Below are 22552 nucleotides of genomic sequence, written 5' to 3'. Positions count from 1 at the left end.
TCTGTACACTACTTTAAAAAATATTTTTAAAAATATTTTTTATTGATTTTAGAGAGAGAAGAAGGGAGGGGGAGAGAGAAAGAAGGACACACACACACACACACACACACACACACACACACATCTGTGTGAGAGAAAAACATCGATTGGCTGCCTCCTCCATGCACCCTGACTGGGGATCGAGCCCCGAACGTGGGCATGTGCCCTAAAATGCCCAATCAACTGAGCCATACCAGCCAGGGCTGTATACTTCTTTTTTATATAACTTTAAAAAAATAAAGAAAAAACTTAGGAAATATTTGGTTAACTTCCAGTGAAATGAGATTGTGCAACTTTGCACTTACATGAGTGAACTTTAAGGCATTCAGGAGTTATAAGTCTCTGCCTTTACCTTCAATCCCGTGCTGATGAGAAAAGCAGGTGACATTGGGCTGGGTTTATATTCTCAGAGCTGAGAGTGTGACAGGGAGGTCATGGTGTGTCCTGCAGCCCTAATGATGGACAGTAGTGCTCATACTAAGCTCAGTCCTGAGGAGGGGTCTGCTTGGTGACTGTCTGGGTGGTGGCTCCTCCAACCTCTCGCCAAGTTGGTTATGTTAAAAGATAATTATCTCTAAATAAGGCATACTTAAGCAGGAGCTAGAGTTTTTACTAAACGCTCATAAGATGTTTAAATACTAACTAGTTTCTTCCTACAAGAGCTATCCAAATTTAGCCCACGTTTGTATGTGGGTAAATAAAGGCTAGTTTGTCATTTCTTGATAACCTCATTTTCTATATTATCAACTAATTCAGTCATCTTAGCACTCAGTTATCCTGTCTATGAAGCAAGTTCTTGAACCTCCCTCTAAGGGTGGGCTTTGAGATTACACATTGCCTTCAAGACCACCGTTTTCTCCACCTCAGAAGGTCCTAGAGGGGCTTCCTTTTAGACAATACTGTCAAGTATCAAGTATCACTGAACATGCTATGGTATCTGCTGAACCACGAGCAAGAAAGGGAATGAGTTGACTTATGTGCACAATCCACCTGTGTGATATAAAATTAAAAGCTGAGAGGAGATGACTCACCTATTTTTATTAACATATGTTATTTGTAATGTCTTTGGTTCTTTGGGATGATTTTATAGTCCATTGTGCATGTTTTTAAAACCTGTACCTACGTTGTGGGCTCACTGACATTTTAAATAATTCACTTTCAGTGGCTGTTTTATTTACTGACTTCCTACTAGTTTTATTTGTTTGCTTTTCCTTCTCTTTTTTACTAGCCTGCTGGAGTTGTTCTGAAATAGCAGTGGTTTCTTTGTATCATTTGTGAAACTGTTGCATGCCGACCTATTGTTTTTGTCTTTTGTGTGCCCATGAATGAGCTGCATGCCCATGTGGAACTTCTGGATGCCCCCCCACTCTCTCTCTTCCTCTCTCTACTTGAAAACAAAGATAAAAGTAAAGTAATATAAATGTGTAGCCACCATGCTGTATGCCCGAAGTAAATATAATGTTGAATGTTTACTGTAATTGAAAAATGAAAAATTTGAAAAGTAGTAAAAATAAATTTTGAAAAATGGAAAGAAAGACAGTGCTTGTGGTGATAAAAAAAAAAATAAAGGAAATTATTTAAGTCAGTTGGCACACCAAGGAATTATCACACATATACTTTTGAAGTTAGCTTAGTAATGGGAGCTCATGAAGCATTTACTTTAATCTTGTATTTTACTTAGTGGGTTTTCAAAAATTTGGAAGGCATGGGATAAATACGTAGTCTCAAAAATATATATATGTAATTATACATACTCTGGTAAATACATGATTTCAGTTCCATCCTATGAATGTTGTTCTATGTTTTATCAAACTTGTGGTTTTTCTATTTTGAACATGTTTTTTTTTTCTCATTCTAGGATATATAATCAGAGGATTTTTTTTGGAAATAGTTTTCTACATTTCTATTTTAATTCAGTTACTAACACCAAAGTGCCCAAATTGAGCCCTTGGGCTGATGTTTTTTGTAGCATAGGGATTACAGTCATCATTCAAAGTGTGGCATGTGGATAATACTTACATTTTGGACATTTTTTTTTTTTTAGAAAATGTTGAGGATAGTACTGACGAGGATGCACCTTTAAACAGCCCGGGATCTGAAGGAAGGTAAGAGAACCTTTGGGAACTTAATAGATTTTACTTGTTTCTATAATATTTTTGACACTTTCATCTTGTTGCTTCAAGCAATTACCCTTATAAAAGAAATAATTTTGCATTTTATGGCTCAGTGAATAGCCCTAGAAACAGTAATATTGAAACCCAACTCCATCATGCTTAATCATCACAGCTGGAATATTTAAGTAAGGAAAATGAAATATTAAAAAATTAGTTTGTTTTGATTTTAAATATTGTGTCTCTTTGCTTCCCATAGCTGGGTATGCATAATTCTTTCCATAGTTGTAAACATAGAGGACATGCAGTTTTGTATAAGTTCCTTTTTACTTTGTGGTTGTTTGTTTGCTTATAGCACGTTGTCTTCGGACCTGATGAAGCTTTGTGGTGAAGTGAAACCTAAAAACAAGGTATGGGGGCTGGGGTGGAAAATGCGGGTAATATTCTTTTCCCCATTGTTCTTTGTTTTTTATTTAATTAAAATTTTTCTTTTTAAAAATTGAGTCTAGAGAGAGAGGAGGGACGAGAGAGAGATAAAAACATTGATGATAAAGAACATTGATTGCTTGCCTCCCACTGGCCGCCCACCCCCCCCTGCCCCCCGGGGATTTGGCCCATAAAATGGGCACATACCCTGACCGGGCATCCAACCGGTGACCTCTCTGCATGGGTCGACACTACACCACTGAGCCACACTCACACTGGCTGGGCTTCCCACTGTTCTTTGTTATCACTACTAAACACATGGGCCTCAGGCTTGACATTAATAGGTTAGCAAGTAGCATGCTTTGACCAAAGCTTCCATGTATCAGAAAGTTAGTCTTTTATCATATTCCCCTTTGAAATAAGTAATGTTGAAAAATTTTTCTCTCATGGAATTTGCACTTTACTGTATTCTTACACTTTTCTCACTAGATATCATTATGGAGACCAATCCTCCATTAAGAAATTTATGTGCTAATTTATGAGCTAATTTATGAAAGTTGCCTACATTTCCTAATAACATAGGAGATAGTCACAGATTACTAGGCAATAGCAATTTAAAGCAGTTGCCTAATGAAATTGTAGACCTGTAGTGGCATATAAAATTAATCATTTTGATTGGTGGGAGATTTTTGAAATTTTAACATTCTAGTATGTTCTTAAGTATTTCTTATTTACTTTGTTTAACAATATCCTGAAGTGGTTTGAGTAATAAACCAATTCCTAGTCATTATATTGTATTAAAAGCTAATAGGCTACAATATATATTTGTAACACTTTTAAAAAATATATAAATGATATGTGCTGTTAAATGTGTAAGAAACACAGGATACTTTTCAGATTGAGTGTTGGTATCATTTGATACCAGATGAGTTAACTATGTAATGATGTTTGGAAACAAAGAATTCTTATTAACTATTTTTTGAATTAATGGATAGAATCAGGACCAGAAAGAATAATACTGTGCAAATGGACAGGATGGATTTAAGGCCCCAGTGGTCAGTCAAGTAAGGTCAATGAGTAATTTGGCTGGATGTAAAACCACGAGTCGGATTCATTGTGATTACTCGAGGAGGATGTGTGCCCCACATAAAGCAAGTAGCCACCAGTCAACTTGCTCATTTACCCCATGGTGGAATATTGGGCCTAAGGATACCAGATCCTTTGTTGTTTTTAAGAGAAGCCTTACATATGGATTTTTATGTAGAATTTCCTAATCTTTAAAACACTGGGCAAACCAATCAAAAAACATCTTCAGGCTTTAGGTGTGGTCCTTGAGCCACATGTAGCTTGTGGTTTATTATTCTAAGTGACTAAGCAGAAGTTACCAGAACTCAAAGAAAACATTCTAGTCTAGATTGGATCCAGCCTTAAGTGGAGGAGAGAATCTCTTAAGGTAACTTTCATCTTTGAGGCCCCGTGAAAGCCTAGTTATTCCTGCTCTTGTGGGACACCAGAGAGCTGTAAAGCGGTGGCCTACAGGTCATCTCCTAAAAGAACCACTGTGTTAGGAATTCCCAAGAAAATTACTCTCCTCTGCCCCGGGCCCTTGGCAGTGTTGAGAATTGACAGTATAAAAAACTGGCCGTAGAGGTTTCTCTTCCCAAGTTTTCCAAAGTGCTACCTCCTATTCCTTGTGAACTGCAAAGATGCCTGGAGAAATCTCATATTTATTTTTCCTCATTGAAAAAGGGGAGTTGGCTGTATATTTTAAATTGGTGTGTACCAGCACGATGTGAAGTGTAGGGAATATAAAATCGAATAAAACAGGGTACCTGCCCTTTAGAGGCTTACGGTCTGGTACACACCATGATTATCTGTTAATTCCTTAGTGATAAGAACAACTCTGAGCAACAATAGGGTAGTCATTTGGTTTTCAAGAGTAAAGAAGGAAATGCTTATAGTGAGTTTAGGTTTGAGGAAAATAACCTTTACCTGCCTCACCATGTTGCCAACACCAACCTATACCAGTTTTAGGCGGCATGGTGAGGCAGATTAAAAGCCACTGGGGGAGAAGGGTAACAAAAATCGATCAACAGGTATAACATTGATATAAATAAAGCATCTAAGCATGGGAAAAAATTAGAATTTAGTTGAGCTTCCCTGTGGTTATATTTTGGTGTAATTTCTTTCTTTTTATTCTTCTTTATAAATTATATGCTGAAGGAGCTGGCCATGAATGGCAAGATGGCACAGTAATATTGGAGGCAGATTGCCTAGTATTGAATCTGGCTTTGCTACTTCCTAGCTGCGTGACTTTGGGAAAATTACTTAGCTTCTCTGTGCCTCATTTGTGAATTAGGAAAATGATAGCACATGCTAATATAATAAAGTGTTTAGAACAATTCTTGACATACAGTAAATGCAATACAAATGTTGGTTATTACTATGACCTGTAAAGGTCTGATCTGGCTATAGCTCTGGCTTGTCACTATCTTATGTGCTGTTTGACACACTTGCTAGGAAAAGACACACTAAATGTTTTTTATCCATTTCAAACTAATATTAAATCTCTATTCTTTCATCATCATCTGTGCAAAAGCTTGCTCCTGATTGCTTTTCCTTCCATTTTCTGACTAGGCCCGAAGGAGAACCACCACTCAAATGGAATTGCTGTATGCAGATAGCAGTGAACTAGCTTCAGACACTAGTACAGGAGATGCTTCCTTGCCTGGCCCTCTTACACCTGTTGCAGAAGGGCAAGAGATTGGAATGAATACAGAGACAAGTGCTACTTCTGCTAGGGAAAAAGAACTCCCTCCCCCATCTGGCTTTCCTTCTAAGATAGGCAGCATGTAAGTCTGGCCCAGCTACACTAACTTCCTTTCTTTTGGCTTTTCTTTTTTAATATGCATGTTGCTAATACCTTATTTCTATTTTTAAAATTTTATGTAAATACGGTCTCTTGTTTTCAACGTGATTTCTGTTAGGTATTATCTTACCTAATTTTTTGGACATTCAAAATGATTTGAGATGGAAATGTTCTTTGTTGAATTGCATTATTTTTTTTCTCAGTTTTAGGGTCATTGTTACAGGATTATAATTTTTATAAAGACTGAGTTGTGAATTGCAGATAAAATGTATTTAGCAACAGCTAAATTAGGTTAATGCTGTACCTATAAAACCATTACATAAAACAGAAGCTTTAAAGACTCTTAAATTAGCTCTAAATTATCTATGTCCTACTTCTAAGGGCCTGGTCAGGATAATAAACCTTGCTGACTATTTTAAAGAAAAAGAGAAATACAATTTACAAACTCAATACATTTTGGACTTTCCTAATTCTTCGCCTTAAAGAATGTCTGATATGAGTGTTTGCAAAAAGTATTTTCATTGATATTATTAAAGATTTGAAGTAGGGCATATTATCTTTCCCATCTATGATGATCTGAACAAAAACATTTTACTCAAAACAAATCCTCTTTAAAGGTTTTTCATTATTTTCTTGAGGATAAAGGATTTCCCTATGTAGGCCAGTGTGTGTGTGTGTGTGTGTGTGTGTGTGTGTGTGTACATTGTGTGCTTATGTGTTTTGAAAGTTATATTAAAATCAGATCAGTCATTCACTAGTAAAGATTTAAATCATATTTTTCAAACTAACCCTCACATATAATGTAGCAAATGATTTAGGGGTTAAATACATCACGGCATTGAGAAATACTGCCCCAAAGCAGCACACTCTGTATGACTCTGCAAATAATAAAATATAACACACTCCCCTCCCCCCGGATATCTCTGTTTTCCATAACTTGATGCATTTTATGAAGATATTTTTGTTGTTTTACATTCAGTAAGCCCATCTGCAACCTTTAGTTCCAAAATTAATTTTAACGATGAGAGAACTTTCTTGCATGTGCTTGAGGTGGCCTATGTAATTAACTATTGGATTTGCTCTTAGAGATTTCTAACCAGTATATAGCTATGGCTTCAGTGCTTTTGTGATAAGATGATAGTAGAAGAAATGCTTTTGGTGAAGGTAGTGAGACAGAACTGAGAACAGATTTTAGAAACACACGTGTGTTCAGCGTAGTCTGTCAGATGAGTAGAGACTTTTGGAACCTCAAGACTAAATCTGTGGCCTGGAATCCAGATTCAGGTAATACCTTCATTTTGCCTTTCTTTTTAATTTAAAAAAATGTATCCTTTATGACAGGTGGTAGAAAATACCATATGGAGTCTCTCTCTTTGCATGATTTATTTTTAAGTTTTCATGAATTCTGATGGTTGTATAATTCTGCACAAATATGAGAGCTGGTCATGTGCTTGGTGCAATGGCTTTTATTAGTCATTACTGCATGACTTTAATTACATAAAGTAAAATAATTTACTCCAGTGGCCCTTATGATTTAAATGATGCAAAAGTTCTAAAATTTGATTTCCTCTGATTAGAAAAATTAGACACACAAAGTTTAATTATACTTAGTTTTTGCTTTTAAATACAAATCATGTAACCCTTTCTGATGTTGCTTTCCAATTCCTTAATGAATTTGTTTTTTTATTTAATATAACTAGCCTAAGAATAGCAGAAATTCATTTTTTTCAATTAAAATTTATTACTACCGTATACAAAAATCATAGTCTTAAATTGTTAATTACATAACTACTATTCAACATTTAAAATTTATAAAGCAAGAATATGTTAAATACAAAAAATTTGTTAGTTACAACATAAGTAATATAGTTAATTTAAATAGTTGTATATTTTGTGTGTGACTGTGTCTTAATATAATTCATTAAATCTCATTGTTTCTCATATCTGATAATTCGAATATTTTTGTTCTTATAAAACTCTAATGAGCCCTGGCCGGTTTGGCTCAGCGGTTAGAGCATCATCCTGCGGTCCGGAGAGACCCGGGTTCGGTTCCCGCTAAGGGCACGTACCTCGGTTGCAGTTTGTCCCCGGCCCTGGTTGGTTGTGCGGGTGGCGACCACTCGATGTGTCCCTTCACATCGATGTTTCTTTCTGTTCCTCTCTCTCCCTCCCACTCTACCTGAACAAAAAATGGAAAAATGTCCTCGGGTGAGGATGATAAAAAAAAAATAAAATAAATTTAAAAAACTCTAATGAAAATTTTCTTCAACTGAAGCGATTCTTATCAAACTTAAACACTTAAGTTTAAAATAAAATATTTATTTTAGCTATTTGGTAGTATAACATTGATTTTTTTATATTCAAAGATAATAGGTTTGCATATATTTGAAATGGTTGCCAATTTAAAAATTAAATATATAGTCGTTAAGTGTCCATTAACTAAAAATAACTCATAATATTTTTCTATTCTAGTTTTTGTATGTGTGTGTCCAAGTAATCTTTCTCAAGGTCCAGTTATTAATCTATTAAAATTTTAGGTTGAATATCTGCCAAATAAAGTTATATGTACATATTTAAAATTAGATGATTACAGAATCTTTTTCTATTTTAGTTCCAGACCATCTTCTCTATCAGAAAAAAAACTTCCAGAGCCTTCCCCTGGAACCAGGAGAAAGGCATATGAGAAAGCAGAAAAATCAAAGGCCAAGGAACAAAAACAGTAAGTTACTCATGCTTTTTATCTTTTAGATTATATAACATGTCTGCTACACTTAGATGCTGAAGAACAATAGTGAAATTATTTTCCAGATTTAGACTGGCTCTATGGTTATGACTGATTTGACTAATCAAGACAATCAAGTCAGCTATTGGCCTGGCTAAGCGGTCTTCTAAGTTTCTTGGTCACACACACCTGTAAAATATTTGAGCACTTGTCCCTGATTATGTGCACTCTCACATGTTTTTCAGTTAGTCATGTGTATTATTATAAGAGTTAATATACACTTGAGGAGAGGCTTATTAATCCAAGTCTTCTAGAAAAATTTGAAATTAATCTTGGCTGTCATCTGATAAAAGCACATTGACTTCGCCTCTTTCTTTTTTATTTTTATTTTTTTTATCCTCACCCGAAGACATTTTTCTATTTTTTGTTCAGGTAGAGTGGGAGGGAGAGAGAGGAAGAGAGAGAGAGAGAGAAACGACGTGAAAGGGACACATCGAGTGGTTACCACCCGCACGACTAACCAGGGCCGGGGACAAACTGCAGCCGAGGTACGCACCCTTAGTGGGAGCCGAACCCGGGTCTCTCTGGGCTGCAGGCTGACACTAACCGCTGAGCCAAACCGGCCAGGGCTGACTTTACCTCTTTAAACATGGTTGACAAAAACGAGTGTCGGAGGGTGTGTGAGTGGTGCCATTTTCTTGCTGTTTTTTAATGTTTCAATGGCTATTATCCCCAACTGATTTTTTTTGCTAAAATCTTTTCAAAGCTGTTTGTGTGTTTTGTGAGGGTTAATTTACTGAACAACACATAATACAATCTGATGACCACTGGACAACAGGCTGAAAGGTGCAAGAATGCCTGGAGTCACCCACACCCTTCACCTCTGTGTGTAGCACCCCTCCCCACCCCTCAGGCCCTGCATGCGGCAGGTGGATCTTTGGCACGGCCCTGAGCGAGCATATCAAGCCAGTCTACATTTTAACATAAAATAAATGTAAGAAGAAGTTTCCATATATTTTCTGTACCCAAGTGGACAGCGTTGTACCATCCCCTTTCCTGTGTCAGCATGCACACTCTCTACTTTGACCACTGGGTTAGCTGACTGGAACATCATGGATATTATCCTTCTAATCATCCTTGCTTCCTGTATTTAAATTTTTTTAAAATTGGTTTTTAGGGAGAGAGAGAGAAACATCGATGAGAGAGAACATTGATTGGCCACCTCCTTCATGCCCCCCACTAGGGATTTGGCCCACAACCTGGGCATGTGCCCTGACCGGGAATCAAACCGGTGTCCTCTTGGTGCTTGGGTAGATGCTCGACCACTGAGCTACACCTGCTGGACTTGCTTCCTGTATTTAAAGATACAATTTGTTTCTACTGAATCAGATGTCTTAAGAATAATTGGGAGGTAGAGGATGAAGCAAATAAGTAATTTGGAAATAAATGAATGAATCAGTTGAGTAGGCAAATCACTCTTAAACTCTTTGGGTCTGTTTCCTTGTCTGTAAAATGAACATCTTGGTCTCGATTCTAAAATTGTGTCATTGTAAATTTGGCTTGCTTTATTTTTACTGACTTGAGAGTGCCTCAGATAGAACTTTTGCTTTAGTGCCATCTGGTGGCCAATGTAACCAAATTCAGTGGGAAAAAATGAGAGCAGAGCTCATTTTATCTTACGAAAAAGGAAAAGAGAAAGGGAGGAATAAAGGAAGGGATTCTCTAATGAAAAGCTTTTTTTTAAAAAAAAGGCATGCTTCATATAACATTCCTAACAAATCATAATCGTCTATTTAATAAAGCCGTCTATTTAATGTTCTTTTTTCTTGTAGCTCAGATTCTGGAACCTCAGAGGCTAGTCTTTCACCTCCTCCTTCCCCACCAAGCCGGCCCCGTAATGAACTGAATGTCTTTAATCGTCTTACTGTTTCTCAGGGAAACACATCAGTTCAGCAGGATAAGTAAGTTGTTATGGAAAAGAGCCCCGACGATTTATTACAATAGTTTGAACCCTTCATGACAGTCTGTAGAAGACATTTAGCCATCTCTTTGTGTGGGAGATGGAGTCTGACTTGTGAACTCTTGCCAGATTTTATGTGTTGTTCCAACAGGAAATGAACCATAAAGACAATATTACAGAACATTATTTTCCTGCTGAACATTATTCCCTGTTGTAGATTTGCGTTGCTACACTTCAGCACTTGTCTTGCTCTTTTACAAGAACATTAGATTTGAAATGTCTTTGAGACGACCTGAAATTTAAATTTCTTGGGATTCTTTAGCTTCTGTGAGCATACAAAAGCCTTTAATCCAGATAGCCTGAGTTGAGAAGAGGCAAATTATTTTGCCTTTGGTGGATATAGCAGCTTACAAAGACCACTGTTACATGTGGAATATATTATCATTTTGGCTGTTCTATACAAATCCATTAGAAAACTTCAATAATTGTGTTTGGAATAAAACACGGTGGGTGAAGGGGATAGGGCTGAGGGTGGGTTGTGAGGGAAGAGTAGTTGGAGGGATGTGGAAAATATTTTCATTAAATATGAAGTAAAAATGTATTCTCACATTGAGCCAGAATCTCTCTTGCAAGAATTCAATACTAACAATGCTGCCAAAAAGTATTTATTAACTCTGACTTAGCTGCTTTGATTTTGAATGATAACATTGTATATGTATGTCTTGATATTCGGTCTCCTCCCAATGGTTTGTTTTCTGTGCTATAATTTCTCTGTATATATCAACAATTTCTGAAATTTATAGGCTTCTGTTTAAGATGTCCAGCATGTTTAGATCATGCTAAATGGCTCTATAGATTTAGAGAAACACAGTATCATTTTGAAATAACTTTAATCTGCTTAATTTATGGATACAATTCTTGATTATATTTTAATATAATTTAATCAGCTGATGACATGTCCTTTAAATTGATCTATATAGGTAAATATTATGTGTTACTGTAGAAATACTCTAACATTGATACATCATATCACTCTCATTTAATTGAGAAAAGAGTAGAACATTAATGATGTCTTTGTCCTTTTCACTAGTGAGTAGAAAAATTACTAAATTTTTTTTGCCTTGCATTCACAGTCATAAAATTTTGTCAGTCATTTGATGATCTTGACAATCTCATCATAGTTCCACATTTTTTATTGAAATGTTTTACCAGCTGCCTACAATTTGACTGAGTTGTCTCTGAAAGTCAAAACTTAGAATAACTACTATATACTTTCAAAAACTCGTTTACCTTTTAAAAAAAATTGATTTTAGAGAGAGAGGAAGGGAGAGGGAGAGAGAAACATCGATCGGCAGCCTCTTGCATTCCCTCTCACCTTCCCCCACTGGGGATCGAGCCCACAACGCGGGCATGTGCCCTGACTGGAATCAAACCTCTTGGCCATGGGACATGACTCAACCAACTGAGCCACGTTAGCCAGCAACTCACTTACCTTTTAAGTCACTTTTTTGAGGTTCCTTTTTGACACTCGCGTGCTTCCCTGGCTAAATGTAGATCCTGTGCGTTGTTTCTGGTTGTATTCCATGCCAGCAACACTCACCCTCCCCTCCTTCTCCCCAAACCTAGTTTGTAAGCAAACTAGATTTTCATAATAATCAGACTCAACTGCCAGCCTTGGAGATTTTAGGGTAAGGCTGACAGGAGTGGGTCATCTATTATTAAACCCCACCAAAGTTCCCCAGCCATTAAGGGACTCCCTCGTTGAACCCCATGTTGCTGAGATAAGGTAGAATCAGATTATTACATCATGTGTGATTTGTTTTCCTTTCAAACATATAATGTATTCATGCAACTGCCACACTAGAGTCCAAATCTAAAGTAATTATCAGGATGAATAAAATTCATGAATAGTTACTGAAATGAGAAAATGTGCCTGGTACTAGTCAATTAATTAGAAAGAATCTTGAAGTGATATATTTTATTTACTTGATACTGTTCCTCTTCAGGAGCTAAATTTTAGAAGTAAGGGTAGATAGACTCTGTAGATCAGCAATAGAAATTTTTTTTCCCCAAAGTCTTGGTAGAAAACATAAGAATAGAATAGTTTACCTGAATTAGCTATACAATGAATTTGCTGATATCCAGTGCAAATAGAGAAGCAGGGCATGATAAAGGAAGTGTTGGCTGTATTTCTATTATTCATACTGTTGATTTTCAGTTCAATCTCGGTGTCTTTATCTGTTGACATCTGTTGTTCCTTCTCCTCATAATTCTAACTCTTTCACTGTAGGTCTGATGAAAGTGATTCCTCTCTGTCGGAGGGACACAGGTACTTTCTTTCTATCTTTTCTATATTCTGGCATTTCGTGATGTTCTAAAATGCCCTCCTAGAAACTCTAAGCAAGTCTCATTTTTGTTGCATGCATAACTTGTTGTAAACCATATAGATGCACTAATATTTTAAAACATACTCATGTTAATATATATTTTTGTGATGTACCTTTTAGACAAAGTAGTGGCAAACTTCTTTGTATAATAACATAAAAGCTTGTGATATTTGTTTTCTATCTTTAATCTGAATTTTTTCTTTACAAGTAATTAAGTTCTATGAATACTGATTTTAAGAAATTTTGCTCCTCAACAATTTTTTATTTCTAATACCTTATAGAGTGTGGGAGGTCAGTATGGTTATTTTTTCTTATTTGTTTAGCAATTTTAAAAAAGAGTTTATGGCAGGTTTTGCAATTAAAAGTAAAAAAGGATGCCAGAAAAAAAGATTACTATGGTACCAAAAATATAGAAAGAACTAGAATGTAGAAGAACTTTTTGAAAATAAATATGTTCTATTAGTTGATACTATTTTTAAAATAACAATGTTGCAATTTTCCATGTTATGGATTTTTTGGACCCTTAATTTCTCTCTCTTCTCTCTACCATTTCTTCTTCCCACTTATCATTTGTCTTCTCTCTTTTTGCACTCATTTCCCCTGTTTTGTGGCCATTTTGCTGATCATCAGTAGATCCTCCAAAAGGTAGGCAGGGGGAGGAAGAAGAAATTAGTCTCATTCATGGTATTACAAGCTTTACTGGTTTCATAGAACAACAATAAACTTATTTTTCCCTTAAATCAGGTTTGTTTTATAAGTTTGTAACATTTAAATTTAACTTAAAGAAAGTATTTTAAAGTTGACTTCTATATTTCAGAATGTAAATAGAGTAATTCTAATAGAAAAAAAAATACCATGGATGTATGCTTCTAATTTCTATATTTTTTCTATTATTTTTGGTGTAAGGTAATATATATATTATATATATAATTATATATATTATATGTTATATATTATATATATACACACACACACACCCTAATATTATGAATATCTGAGAGCATTTTTCAGTGTCTAATTCATAAAATGCTATATTTAATGTTGAGATTATTTTTCTTCAGAAGTGTGAATAATCAATGATATTAAAACATGTAAGAATAAAAAAGAGTCTCTCCTGGAGCTGGGCCATACATAAATAAGTTCCTGGTGGCAAACATTTACTAAATACTTTTGTAATATTACAACCTTTGACATAACAGAGTTGTGTTGGATGTTATATCATTGGGAAAGATTTAGTAAAGTCTTAAAATAAAGCTGTTAATTGGAAGGAAGGAAATCTTTTGGAGATGTTGTCACATACTTGAGGCTACTGATTTTTCTTTTAAGGATGATTTGTGTCATTAAATGCAAATCAAAAACAGCCCTTAGACGATTATCATGAATTATTTTCTTTATAGTCAGCTTGTTGGAATATGCACATATATTTTCTGTTAGAGATGTAGCAGTAGCAGTTGGCTGCATTAGATCATATTTTTGAGCATGTAAAGCAATAGTTTGACGGCTTCAGTTCATAGCTAATCACCTTACAGCAAGAGGAGGATTTCAAATGTCAGAGTCAGACTTTTGAGGAGGTTTTACTTCCATTTCAGTTTTAATCTGGTTAAATTCTTTTTTTGTTAATCCTCACCTGAGGATATTTTTGCAATGATTTTTAGATAGAGTGGGAGGGAAGTGGCGGAAACAGGGAGAGGGAGATAAACATTGATGTAAGAGAGACACATTGATTGGTTGCCCCCTGCATGACCCCAACTGGAGCGGGGATTGAACCTGCAACCCAAGTATGTGTCCTTGATTGGAATTGAACCTTTCGGTCCATGGGCCAACACTCTAACCATTGAGGCACACTGACCAGGGCTTGTTAAATTCTTACACTACAAACAAGTTACTGAGCATTAATTTCAAGAATCTCAAATTGACACTTGTATGCAAATAACAGCATTAGACTTTATACTTATATATCTAGTGATAAAAATTCCTAGTATCATTTCCAGTGATGAGGAGCTTCTTTTACTTTTTGAAATCGTTATATCTAGACCCTAAAAATAAAATTTGTTTTTTTTTTTTAATCCTGAGCCTAAATTTACCCCCTTTAAATTTCTGTTCATTGGTCTTTCATCATTCCTCTTGAGCTGTACTGGAATTAACCCAATACCTCTTTTTCTGTGTGTGTGGTAGTTCTTTAAATATTCAGTCCTTTAACTGTGCTATTGTGTTCTCCCAGTGAACGTTTTTTATCATCTGAGTAGGCCAGGTTCATCATCTGTTCCTTATGTTATAGAGTTTACAGATCCTTCCTTCTGCTTCTGCTGTTTTGGAAAGTGTTCAGTGTTTCAGTGATCTTAAAATGAGGCATCTGGAACTCAACTCCATCCCAGATGTGGCCTCAGCAGAATATAGCAGCTCTATTACTTTCTTTCTCCTGAAATATTTACTTTAATTGAACAAATCATTGCAAATGTTGGGAGAGGAACCATTAATTGTCGATCCATTAATCGTGTATTCAATAAATCACTTAAGCCCCTTTTCTTCTTCGAGCATTCTGTTACATCTTTGACTTAAATTTATGTTTAAATTTCATTTGATGATTGTTTTCACACTAAGTACATACTTAGCAACAAGTGAATTTTGTTTGTCATTTTCCTACGCAATACAACACAGTAGCCAGCTTTTTAATGTATCAATTTAATAAACATACCATTTCTGTCTTAGGGGCAAGAAAAAATTGACTAGATTTTGAAGACTTCCTTTCAGACTGATAGGACCATTGATCCATTAGCACCCCTGAAACTAACTTACTACAACAGTTGCATGCTAACCCATCTCCACAAGGATTTTATTTGAAAGGCTTATTGTATGAGCCTTATTGGAATCAACATATATTGAGAATATGACATTCCCCTATTTTGCTGCCTAGGAACCCAACAAAGAACTTCCTTTATGAGATCAGTGAGCTCATATTATCTCTTATTGATGAGCTTTTATTTTTAAATGTTTATAATGATTTTATTCATCTATAATTTCTGAAATTAATTTTTTTCCTTTTTTTTGGAATTGGGTCTGCATTTGTTCCTATCACTGATCTTCGTAGAGTACCAATGAAGGTGCTCCATTGATTTTGTCCCCACAATGGCATATACTTTCAAAAATCTATGATATGATGACTTAAAAACCAAAATACTTGAACCCATTGAATTTCTCTGTTTTTAGCTCTACTTAGTTTGGTCTCATTTTTTTTTTTTTATCTTCACCCGAGGATATTTTTTCCATTTTTTTGTACAGATAGAGTGGGAGGGAGAGAGAGGAAGGGAGAGAGAGAGAGAAACATCGACGTGAAGGGACACATCGTGCGGCTGCCACCCGCATGACCAACCAGGGCTGGGGACAAACTGCAACCGAAGTACGTGCCCTTAGTGGGAACCAAACCTGGGTCTCTCCGGACCGCAGGCCGACGCTCTAACCACTGAGCCAAATTGGCCAGGGCTGGACTCATATTTCTTCATAGTCATTTCTTCCCCTTATATATCTTGAAGATTTTTTTAAAAAAATCAAGAATATAGAAGGAAACAGTTTTGTTTTATCTCTGTGTTGTCCGAATATTATGCCATATGTTTTATATAATGGACATATTTCAATATAATTTTTCTTCCTGCTCTAAGCGAAGATACATTTGACTGATATATTTATCATGTCTTAATTCATTCTCATCTTTAGTCCTCCTGACACAGTTATTTTTAATTCAGATCTTGTATTAAACTCCTTTAGGATAAGAATAATTATTTTGATAATCTGTGACTTCCATAGTGTATAGACCAGTAGCTTAAAGCAGAAACTCCAGAAACATTAAACTTATGGGAAAGATTCCTGAAGAACCCCACAATTATTTTAAATTCTCACTCTTTTTATCTTCTTTGAGATTATTAGTGTTTTCTTTAAGTTTTTTATATTTTTTAACCATTCACCCTTTAGAATTTCTGTCCATGCAATCTTTTTTTTTTCCACATTTGTTTGAAATTTGCTTTCTTAGTGTTTTAGGTGTTAATGTGTTATACTTTCTCAAAAAAATCCTTTTTGACATCGAATCACAATCCAGCAAGACATCACATCTTCTAGTCACTATCATACATAGTTTCTTATTTGTCAAAATTCACAACACGCAAACAGCTTCGGATATTACTTCTGTAAACTTTGAAGAGGTAGAATTGTTGATAAGGAAACCCAATGCATCATGGGTCGCTCTTCGAGGAGCGTGGCTAGCTGGTGCCTCATTCGTTGTCATCGCTACTATTGCTGCTCCACCCGTTGTCTTTGTCCTTCGCTTAAAAAAGAGTTGAGGGAGCAGTCTGAATTTTATTACTAATTACCTAGAAAGACTTCTTAGAGTCAGGGAAAAACTAAAATTAGTCTCAGGATATAGCTACTGAAGTAAGTCGTGTTGTTTTTTCTTCCTGGCCTCAGGGGCATAATCAACCCATTTCCTGCCTCCAGAGTGATCAGAGCCTCCGCACTGCAGTGTGTTCACATGGCCGAAGGGCACACGAAAGCTGTGCTCTGTGTGGACTCCACCGACGATCTCCTCTTCACCGGGTCAAAAGGTGCTAGTTTCATAGGGCGACTGAACGGGTTTTTTAAAAAACGATTGCATTTTTAACAAATTTTGAAAAGTGAATGAAACTGCTTAACACTCATAAGAATCTGAGAGATAATCAGCTCAACCCCTGAATTGTATACACTATAAAATCATTTCATAGTTGGGAAGAAAGTAAAAATCTCTGTTGATGCTATGTTGAAAGAATACATCTCCTTTTGGTAATTGAACACCGAACACATGCAAGGCCCTGAGTGTAGTGATGCGGTTTATATGAAAATTTACGAGAGGCCATTGCATTGTACAGTGTGGTAAAGGAAATAAGGTGGGGAACACTCACCATCTCTTGAACACTCACTATGTCACAGACTATGCTAGACACTATACATATTATATCTCACTTAATTCTCACTACAACCTCAAAGAGGTACCTGTTGCATCTCATTTTACAAATAAAAAAACACTGAGGATTCAAGAAATTAAATAATTTTCCCAGAAAGACTTAGCTAGGAAGTGGAAGAGCTGGGATTGGAAAACCAAGTCTACTCATCCCCAAACCTGCTCTCTTAATCCCTTTGGTACAATTGCTGGTAACTAGAAATCACCTATATATGCTTAGAAGAGTTATAGGCCAAGAGTTTAGGGGTTTTGGAAAAGGGAGAGATTTGACAAGCTGTAAGAAACGAGGACAGCTTTGACAAGAAGGCATTTAGAAGGAACCTTATAGGATGGTTTGCATACTGACAGGTAAGGATTGGCAACCAAGATTACAGAACAAATGAGCAGAAACATGGAAGTAAGAGTGGGGTATATTTGAAGGTGAATCCATTTGGGTTGACTAGTAGAGTATATGTAAGAGAAGTGGAAGACAACAAGGCTAGAAAGGTAAAGAGGAAGCATGTACAGTAATCGGGGGAGCTAGTAAAAGTTATTAGTGTTTAGGGATGTTACAAGATTCAGTTCCATCAGCAAACATTTATCGTTCATTGATTATGAGGGACATACAGGAATCTAGCTGGGACTTACGAACTGTAAATGATGGCAAACAGTTTCCAATTTAAAAATAATTTGCTCTGAGAATATACTTTTCTAATTATTCAGATGAAACTTATCTCTCCGGGATAATTAGAGAGTCAACTTGTCAGGAAAACAAAACAGAATCGTTTTATGCTTATGTTTTTGTGTCAAAAATAAAATCCATCCTGCAGTGATCCCTGGAAAAGAAAGGTGTTTGTGTTTTACTTGTATGGTGCGTTGCGAGGAGGTAGGGACGTGATCAAAGCACAATGTTTGGAAGAGGCTGATTTGGGATGGTCATTTTAAATCCAGGGGGCAATCTGAAGCAAGATTTATTTGCTGTATTTTGAAATTTTATATATTAAAAAAAAAAGTACCACATAATGCATACAGCAGACATCCCTGGCTTTCATCTAATTCTTTACACCTACTTTGCCCTGGAACCTGCTGCGGAGGTTCAGGGATGGAGTCAGGGTGCCTGTGACAGATTAATGGGGTAATTACTGTGTTCTTATCCCATGTTCTTCTCATAGGAGATACATTGCTTTAATATTTTTTATTGATAAGAGAACCTCATTTAGTTCATATTGACAATATTTTCCATTTTTTAATTTGTTTGTTTTAGATCGTACTTGTAAAGTATGGAATCTGGTGACAGGGCAGGAGATAATGTCACTGGGAGGCCATCCCAACAATGTCGTATCTGTAAAATACTGTAATTATACAAGTCTGGTCTTCACTGTGTCAACATCTTATATTAAGGTGTGGGATATCCGAGACTCAGCAAAATGCATTCGGACGCTGACGTAAGTAACTCAAAAACAAGTAGCATAAGGGGCCAATAGTTCTTGTTTACAAAATATAAGAAAAGATAGCACTAGAAATGTATTTCTTTTACTCATACCTGTTCACTTCCAAAGGATGTTGAAATGTTTCCTTAGAGGCTTTAATTCAAACGGCAGATCTTCTAGATGAAAGGAATATTGGTTGGCCTGGTCCTTTGGGAGGCCGGGTCCTCAGTGGGTTTCTGGAAGCTGGAGGAAAATGAATTACCTTTGTGACACTATCATTTGTTGAGGTTTGTTTGTTTTTTAAATCTTTGTCACTTAGTCTTTTCTGAACGATATCTTAGTCATTCCTGACTCAGGGCTTATAATTCCTAGCTTTATGATAGAATTGCAGTTTAAGGGTTCTAAGCCATGCCATCTGGTTTTATTTATTCAAAACATTCCACGTGCCAACTATATGTGTGTGAGCTGCTGTGCTAGGTTCTGTGCGTACAGTGACAACAAGGACACAGATCTTGCTGCTTAAAGCAGTTTTCCTAGGAATTCATGGAATTTTCAGCCGAATGCACGTGCAGAAACGTGACTTTTTTGTTTTATTCTGTCCCTGTTAAGGTCTTCAGGTCAAGTGACTCCTGGCGATGCTTGTTCGGCCAGCACCAGCCGGACTGTTGCGATTCCTTCCGGAGAGAACCAGATCAATCAAATTGCACTGAACCCAACCGGCACTTTCCTGTACGCGGCTTCTGGAAATGCTGTCAGAATGTGGGATCTTAAAAGGTAGACTGTCAAGAAGATGTACTTTTTACACGTGGAAAATATAACTTTCAGACATTACTAGTGCATATGAGATCTAATTTTTATAGCCCCAGAACGTAATGTTAAAACCATAGGCTTTTCTATTCAGACCAACACCCCTAAATGCCTCTTCTGTTCTCATTAGCAAATCTCCTTTCTTTTAAGTTGCATTCCTGGGGGAAGGAGCGTGGGGGGAGTATATGAAGGAAAATAGAATTGAAATAGTAGCCTTTCTTAATATTGGTCTACGAATTGCGTTGTGTTCTAGGACAAGACCAGGATTCTCATTCTACTTTTATTAGTACCTTTGAAAGAATTATGTTTTACAACATTATTTAAACATATCTCTAATTTTTCAGTTTATAAACTTAATTGAACAAATGTGGGCACAAAACCTTAAAGGGTTCCTGTGAATATAAAATAAATAAATAAATAAATATGCACTGGCCGGTTTATCTTGGTGGTTAGAGCATTGATTCCCAGTCGAGGGCACGTACCTGGGTTGCAGGTTCGATGCCCGGCCCTGGTCAGAATCGTGCAGTAGGCAACCAATCTATGGGAGTCTCTCACGTCACTGTTTCTCTCTCTCTCCCTCCCACTCTGTCTAAAAATCAATGGAAAAATACCCTCAGGTGAGGATTAACAACAACAAATATATATACATATATATATATATATATTAAGAAGATAAAGGGGTTAAAAAGAAAAAAAGATTGATAAATTGAAATGTAAGGCATTGAATCCTTGATTTTCATTTGCCTTGAAATATGAGTTTTTATCCTTTAGTTGGGTGTTTTAGTTGTTGTTTTTTTTCTGGTTCTTAAAATTTTGGCAGCAAGAGAGTATTCATTTATTAGGTAGCAAATACTTATTCAACATCAACTATAGCAGGCACTGCCCCAACGCTGTGTCGGGTCCTGGGAATAAAGACTACACCCGACGGAAGTGGCATTTACCTTCTTGGAGCTCATGTTATAATGGAGGATAAAGGCCTTTGAACAGGCAATTACAGGCTACTGGGTAAAGTTTCCAATTTGGGTGTACAAGGTACCTCCCATCTAGAAGGGCTTTGTCCGTGGTAAATCAAAGGATTTTTTGGAGAAAAATATTTATTTATTGGAGAAACTTTGAGAATAACTAGTTATAACATAACATTTAAACAGATGGCGGAAGAAGTATAACAAACATAATTTGTAGATAGATGAGCGAGAAAGAAAGACAGGAACCACTGTCCTTGGTACTGTTTTAGAAATAAAGTACAGAAAACGTAAAACAGGGCTTGTTTAAGAAAATTAGAAAAGTGAGGAGTCAGTTTATTCTTGAAGATACTAAATTTTACTCTTATTAGGAACACCATAGAGGAAGATACTCAAATCATGACATAGGGCAGAAAAGACACCAGCTTTTGAAAATCTTCATACTTTTTCATTTGTTGAAAAGGTACATCCTGTGAGAACTGGTTGATTTCAGCAACATGATTAAATATAGGTTCATCTTAACAAAGTAACTAAGAGAATAGTTTTCAAGAAACTAATATCCAGAAAGCCAAATACTTCTCTGTATTTTGGCAACTTGATTTGAGGTAGGACTGTGAAACGAAGGTTTGTTGTTACTACCTGTTGATGGACACCGTAACTTTTTCTACCAGCTTGATATAGGTTCTGGTCATTTTCTTGTCTTTCTAAAGTATTATCTTACAGACAACACAGATTATTTATTTTAAGTTTTTTTTTTTTTTTTTGTAGTGAGAGAGGAAGGGAGAAGGAAAGAGAAACATAATGTGAGAGGGAAACATCAATCAGCTGCCTCCTGCACACCTCCTACCAGGGATTGAGCCTGCAACTCCGGGCATGTGCCCTGACTGGGATTTGAACCAGCAACCTTTTAGTGCATGGTCAATGCCCAGCCAACTGAGCCACACTGTCAGGGCTGTTCTGATTATTTTCATATATTTATAATAACTGATGGAATGTACCACCTGTTTTCTGATGTACATCTCATACACATATGTGTACATAGGTATATGTATGTATATATGTGTGTATGAGTGCATATATGTGTATTTGTATATGTGAGAGTATTTGTGTGTGTATTTAACAAAATAATCTTATTTTCTCTGTATTGTTATTTGTTAGACAAGTTATATTAATTATGTAGTTGTTTTAATCAAATTTAAAATTGGAACTAATAACGTCAGTGATATGTTTGTCTATCACATGTATGGACATTTAACAGATTAATGTTTACCTGGACTTAAGTTAAAGTTAGCACAATTTTTTAGACTTTTGCTGCCTCTTTGTTTACTACCTACATGACATTAGTCAGCTTTGAAATAACTTCTTTAGGACTCTTTCCACTTCCATCATAGAATAGATTAGTTTGGCCATTAGGAAAAAAAAACTAATTTGAATAGAGTTACATAGAGGTGTAGCTAAAATAAAAAATTAGTGAACTATTTATCAAAGAATATAGATTATTTATATTGAGACTTGGCCTCAGCATGCTAAGAAATATTTTCAAAGAAAAATCTTTTTCTTTTTTTTTTTAAAGGTTTCAGTCTACAGGAAAGTTAACAGGACATCTAGGCCCTGTGATGTGCCTTACTGTAGATCAGATTTCCAATGGACAGGATCTAATCATCACTGGTTCCAAGGATCACTACATCAAAGTGTGTATAGTAGAGCTGTTGAATTACAGTTTGAAGTATTGAAACTCATTCAGCCTTTCTCTTAATCATTTTTTTTGTTCCCGTTTCTTTGCTTTTTCTTCCTGACCTTGTCCTCACTCGTAGTTCCTGATTTTATCATTTTGTTTAATCACGTATTCTCATTTCTGATAGAAGATAGGTTGGGA

The 22552-nt window shown here is 36.0% G+C and overlaps 1 protein-coding gene across 7 annotated transcripts in view; it reads left to right on the top strand.

The window, feature by feature from the left end:
• The window catches only part of KIF21A (kinesin family member 21A), a 154842-nt gene that overhangs the window by 123376 nt on the left and 8914 nt on the right, over positions 1 to 22552 (top strand). For 2 of the 7 annotated variants that reach the window (XM_036251203.1, XM_036251205.1), the window contains 11 exons: positions 2084 to 2144; positions 2506 to 2560; positions 5214 to 5428; positions 8057 to 8164; positions 10000 to 10128; positions 12418 to 12456; positions 13148 to 13159; positions 16970 to 17106; positions 18742 to 18922; positions 19517 to 19681; positions 22250 to 22367. In XM_036251203.1, coding sequence (XP_036107096.1) covers positions 2084 to 2144; positions 2506 to 2560; positions 5214 to 5428; positions 8057 to 8164; positions 10000 to 10128; positions 12418 to 12456; positions 13148 to 13159; positions 16970 to 17106; positions 18742 to 18922; positions 19517 to 19681; positions 22250 to 22367 — 1220 coding nt within the window. Of the gene's footprint in view, positions 1 to 2083; positions 2145 to 2505; positions 2561 to 5213; positions 5429 to 8056; positions 8165 to 9999; positions 10129 to 12417; positions 12457 to 13144; positions 13160 to 16969; positions 17107 to 18741; positions 18923 to 19516; positions 19682 to 22249; positions 22368 to 22552 lie in introns of all 7 variants that reach the window. The other 5 variants (XM_036251204.1, XM_036251202.1, XM_036251207.1 and 2 more) reach the window with 3 other exon arrangements.

The sequence above is a fragment of the Molossus molossus genome, unplaced genomic scaffold (genome assembly GCF_014108415.1).
Source record: "Molossus molossus isolate mMolMol1 unplaced genomic scaffold, mMolMol1.p scaffold_m16_p_10, whole genome shotgun sequence".
In the NCBI taxonomy this organism is placed as follows: domain Eukaryota; kingdom Metazoa; phylum Chordata; class Mammalia; order Chiroptera; family Molossidae; genus Molossus; species Molossus molossus.
Note: the sequence above shows the minus strand (reverse complement) of the source record. Positions and strands in the feature narration are given on the sequence as shown.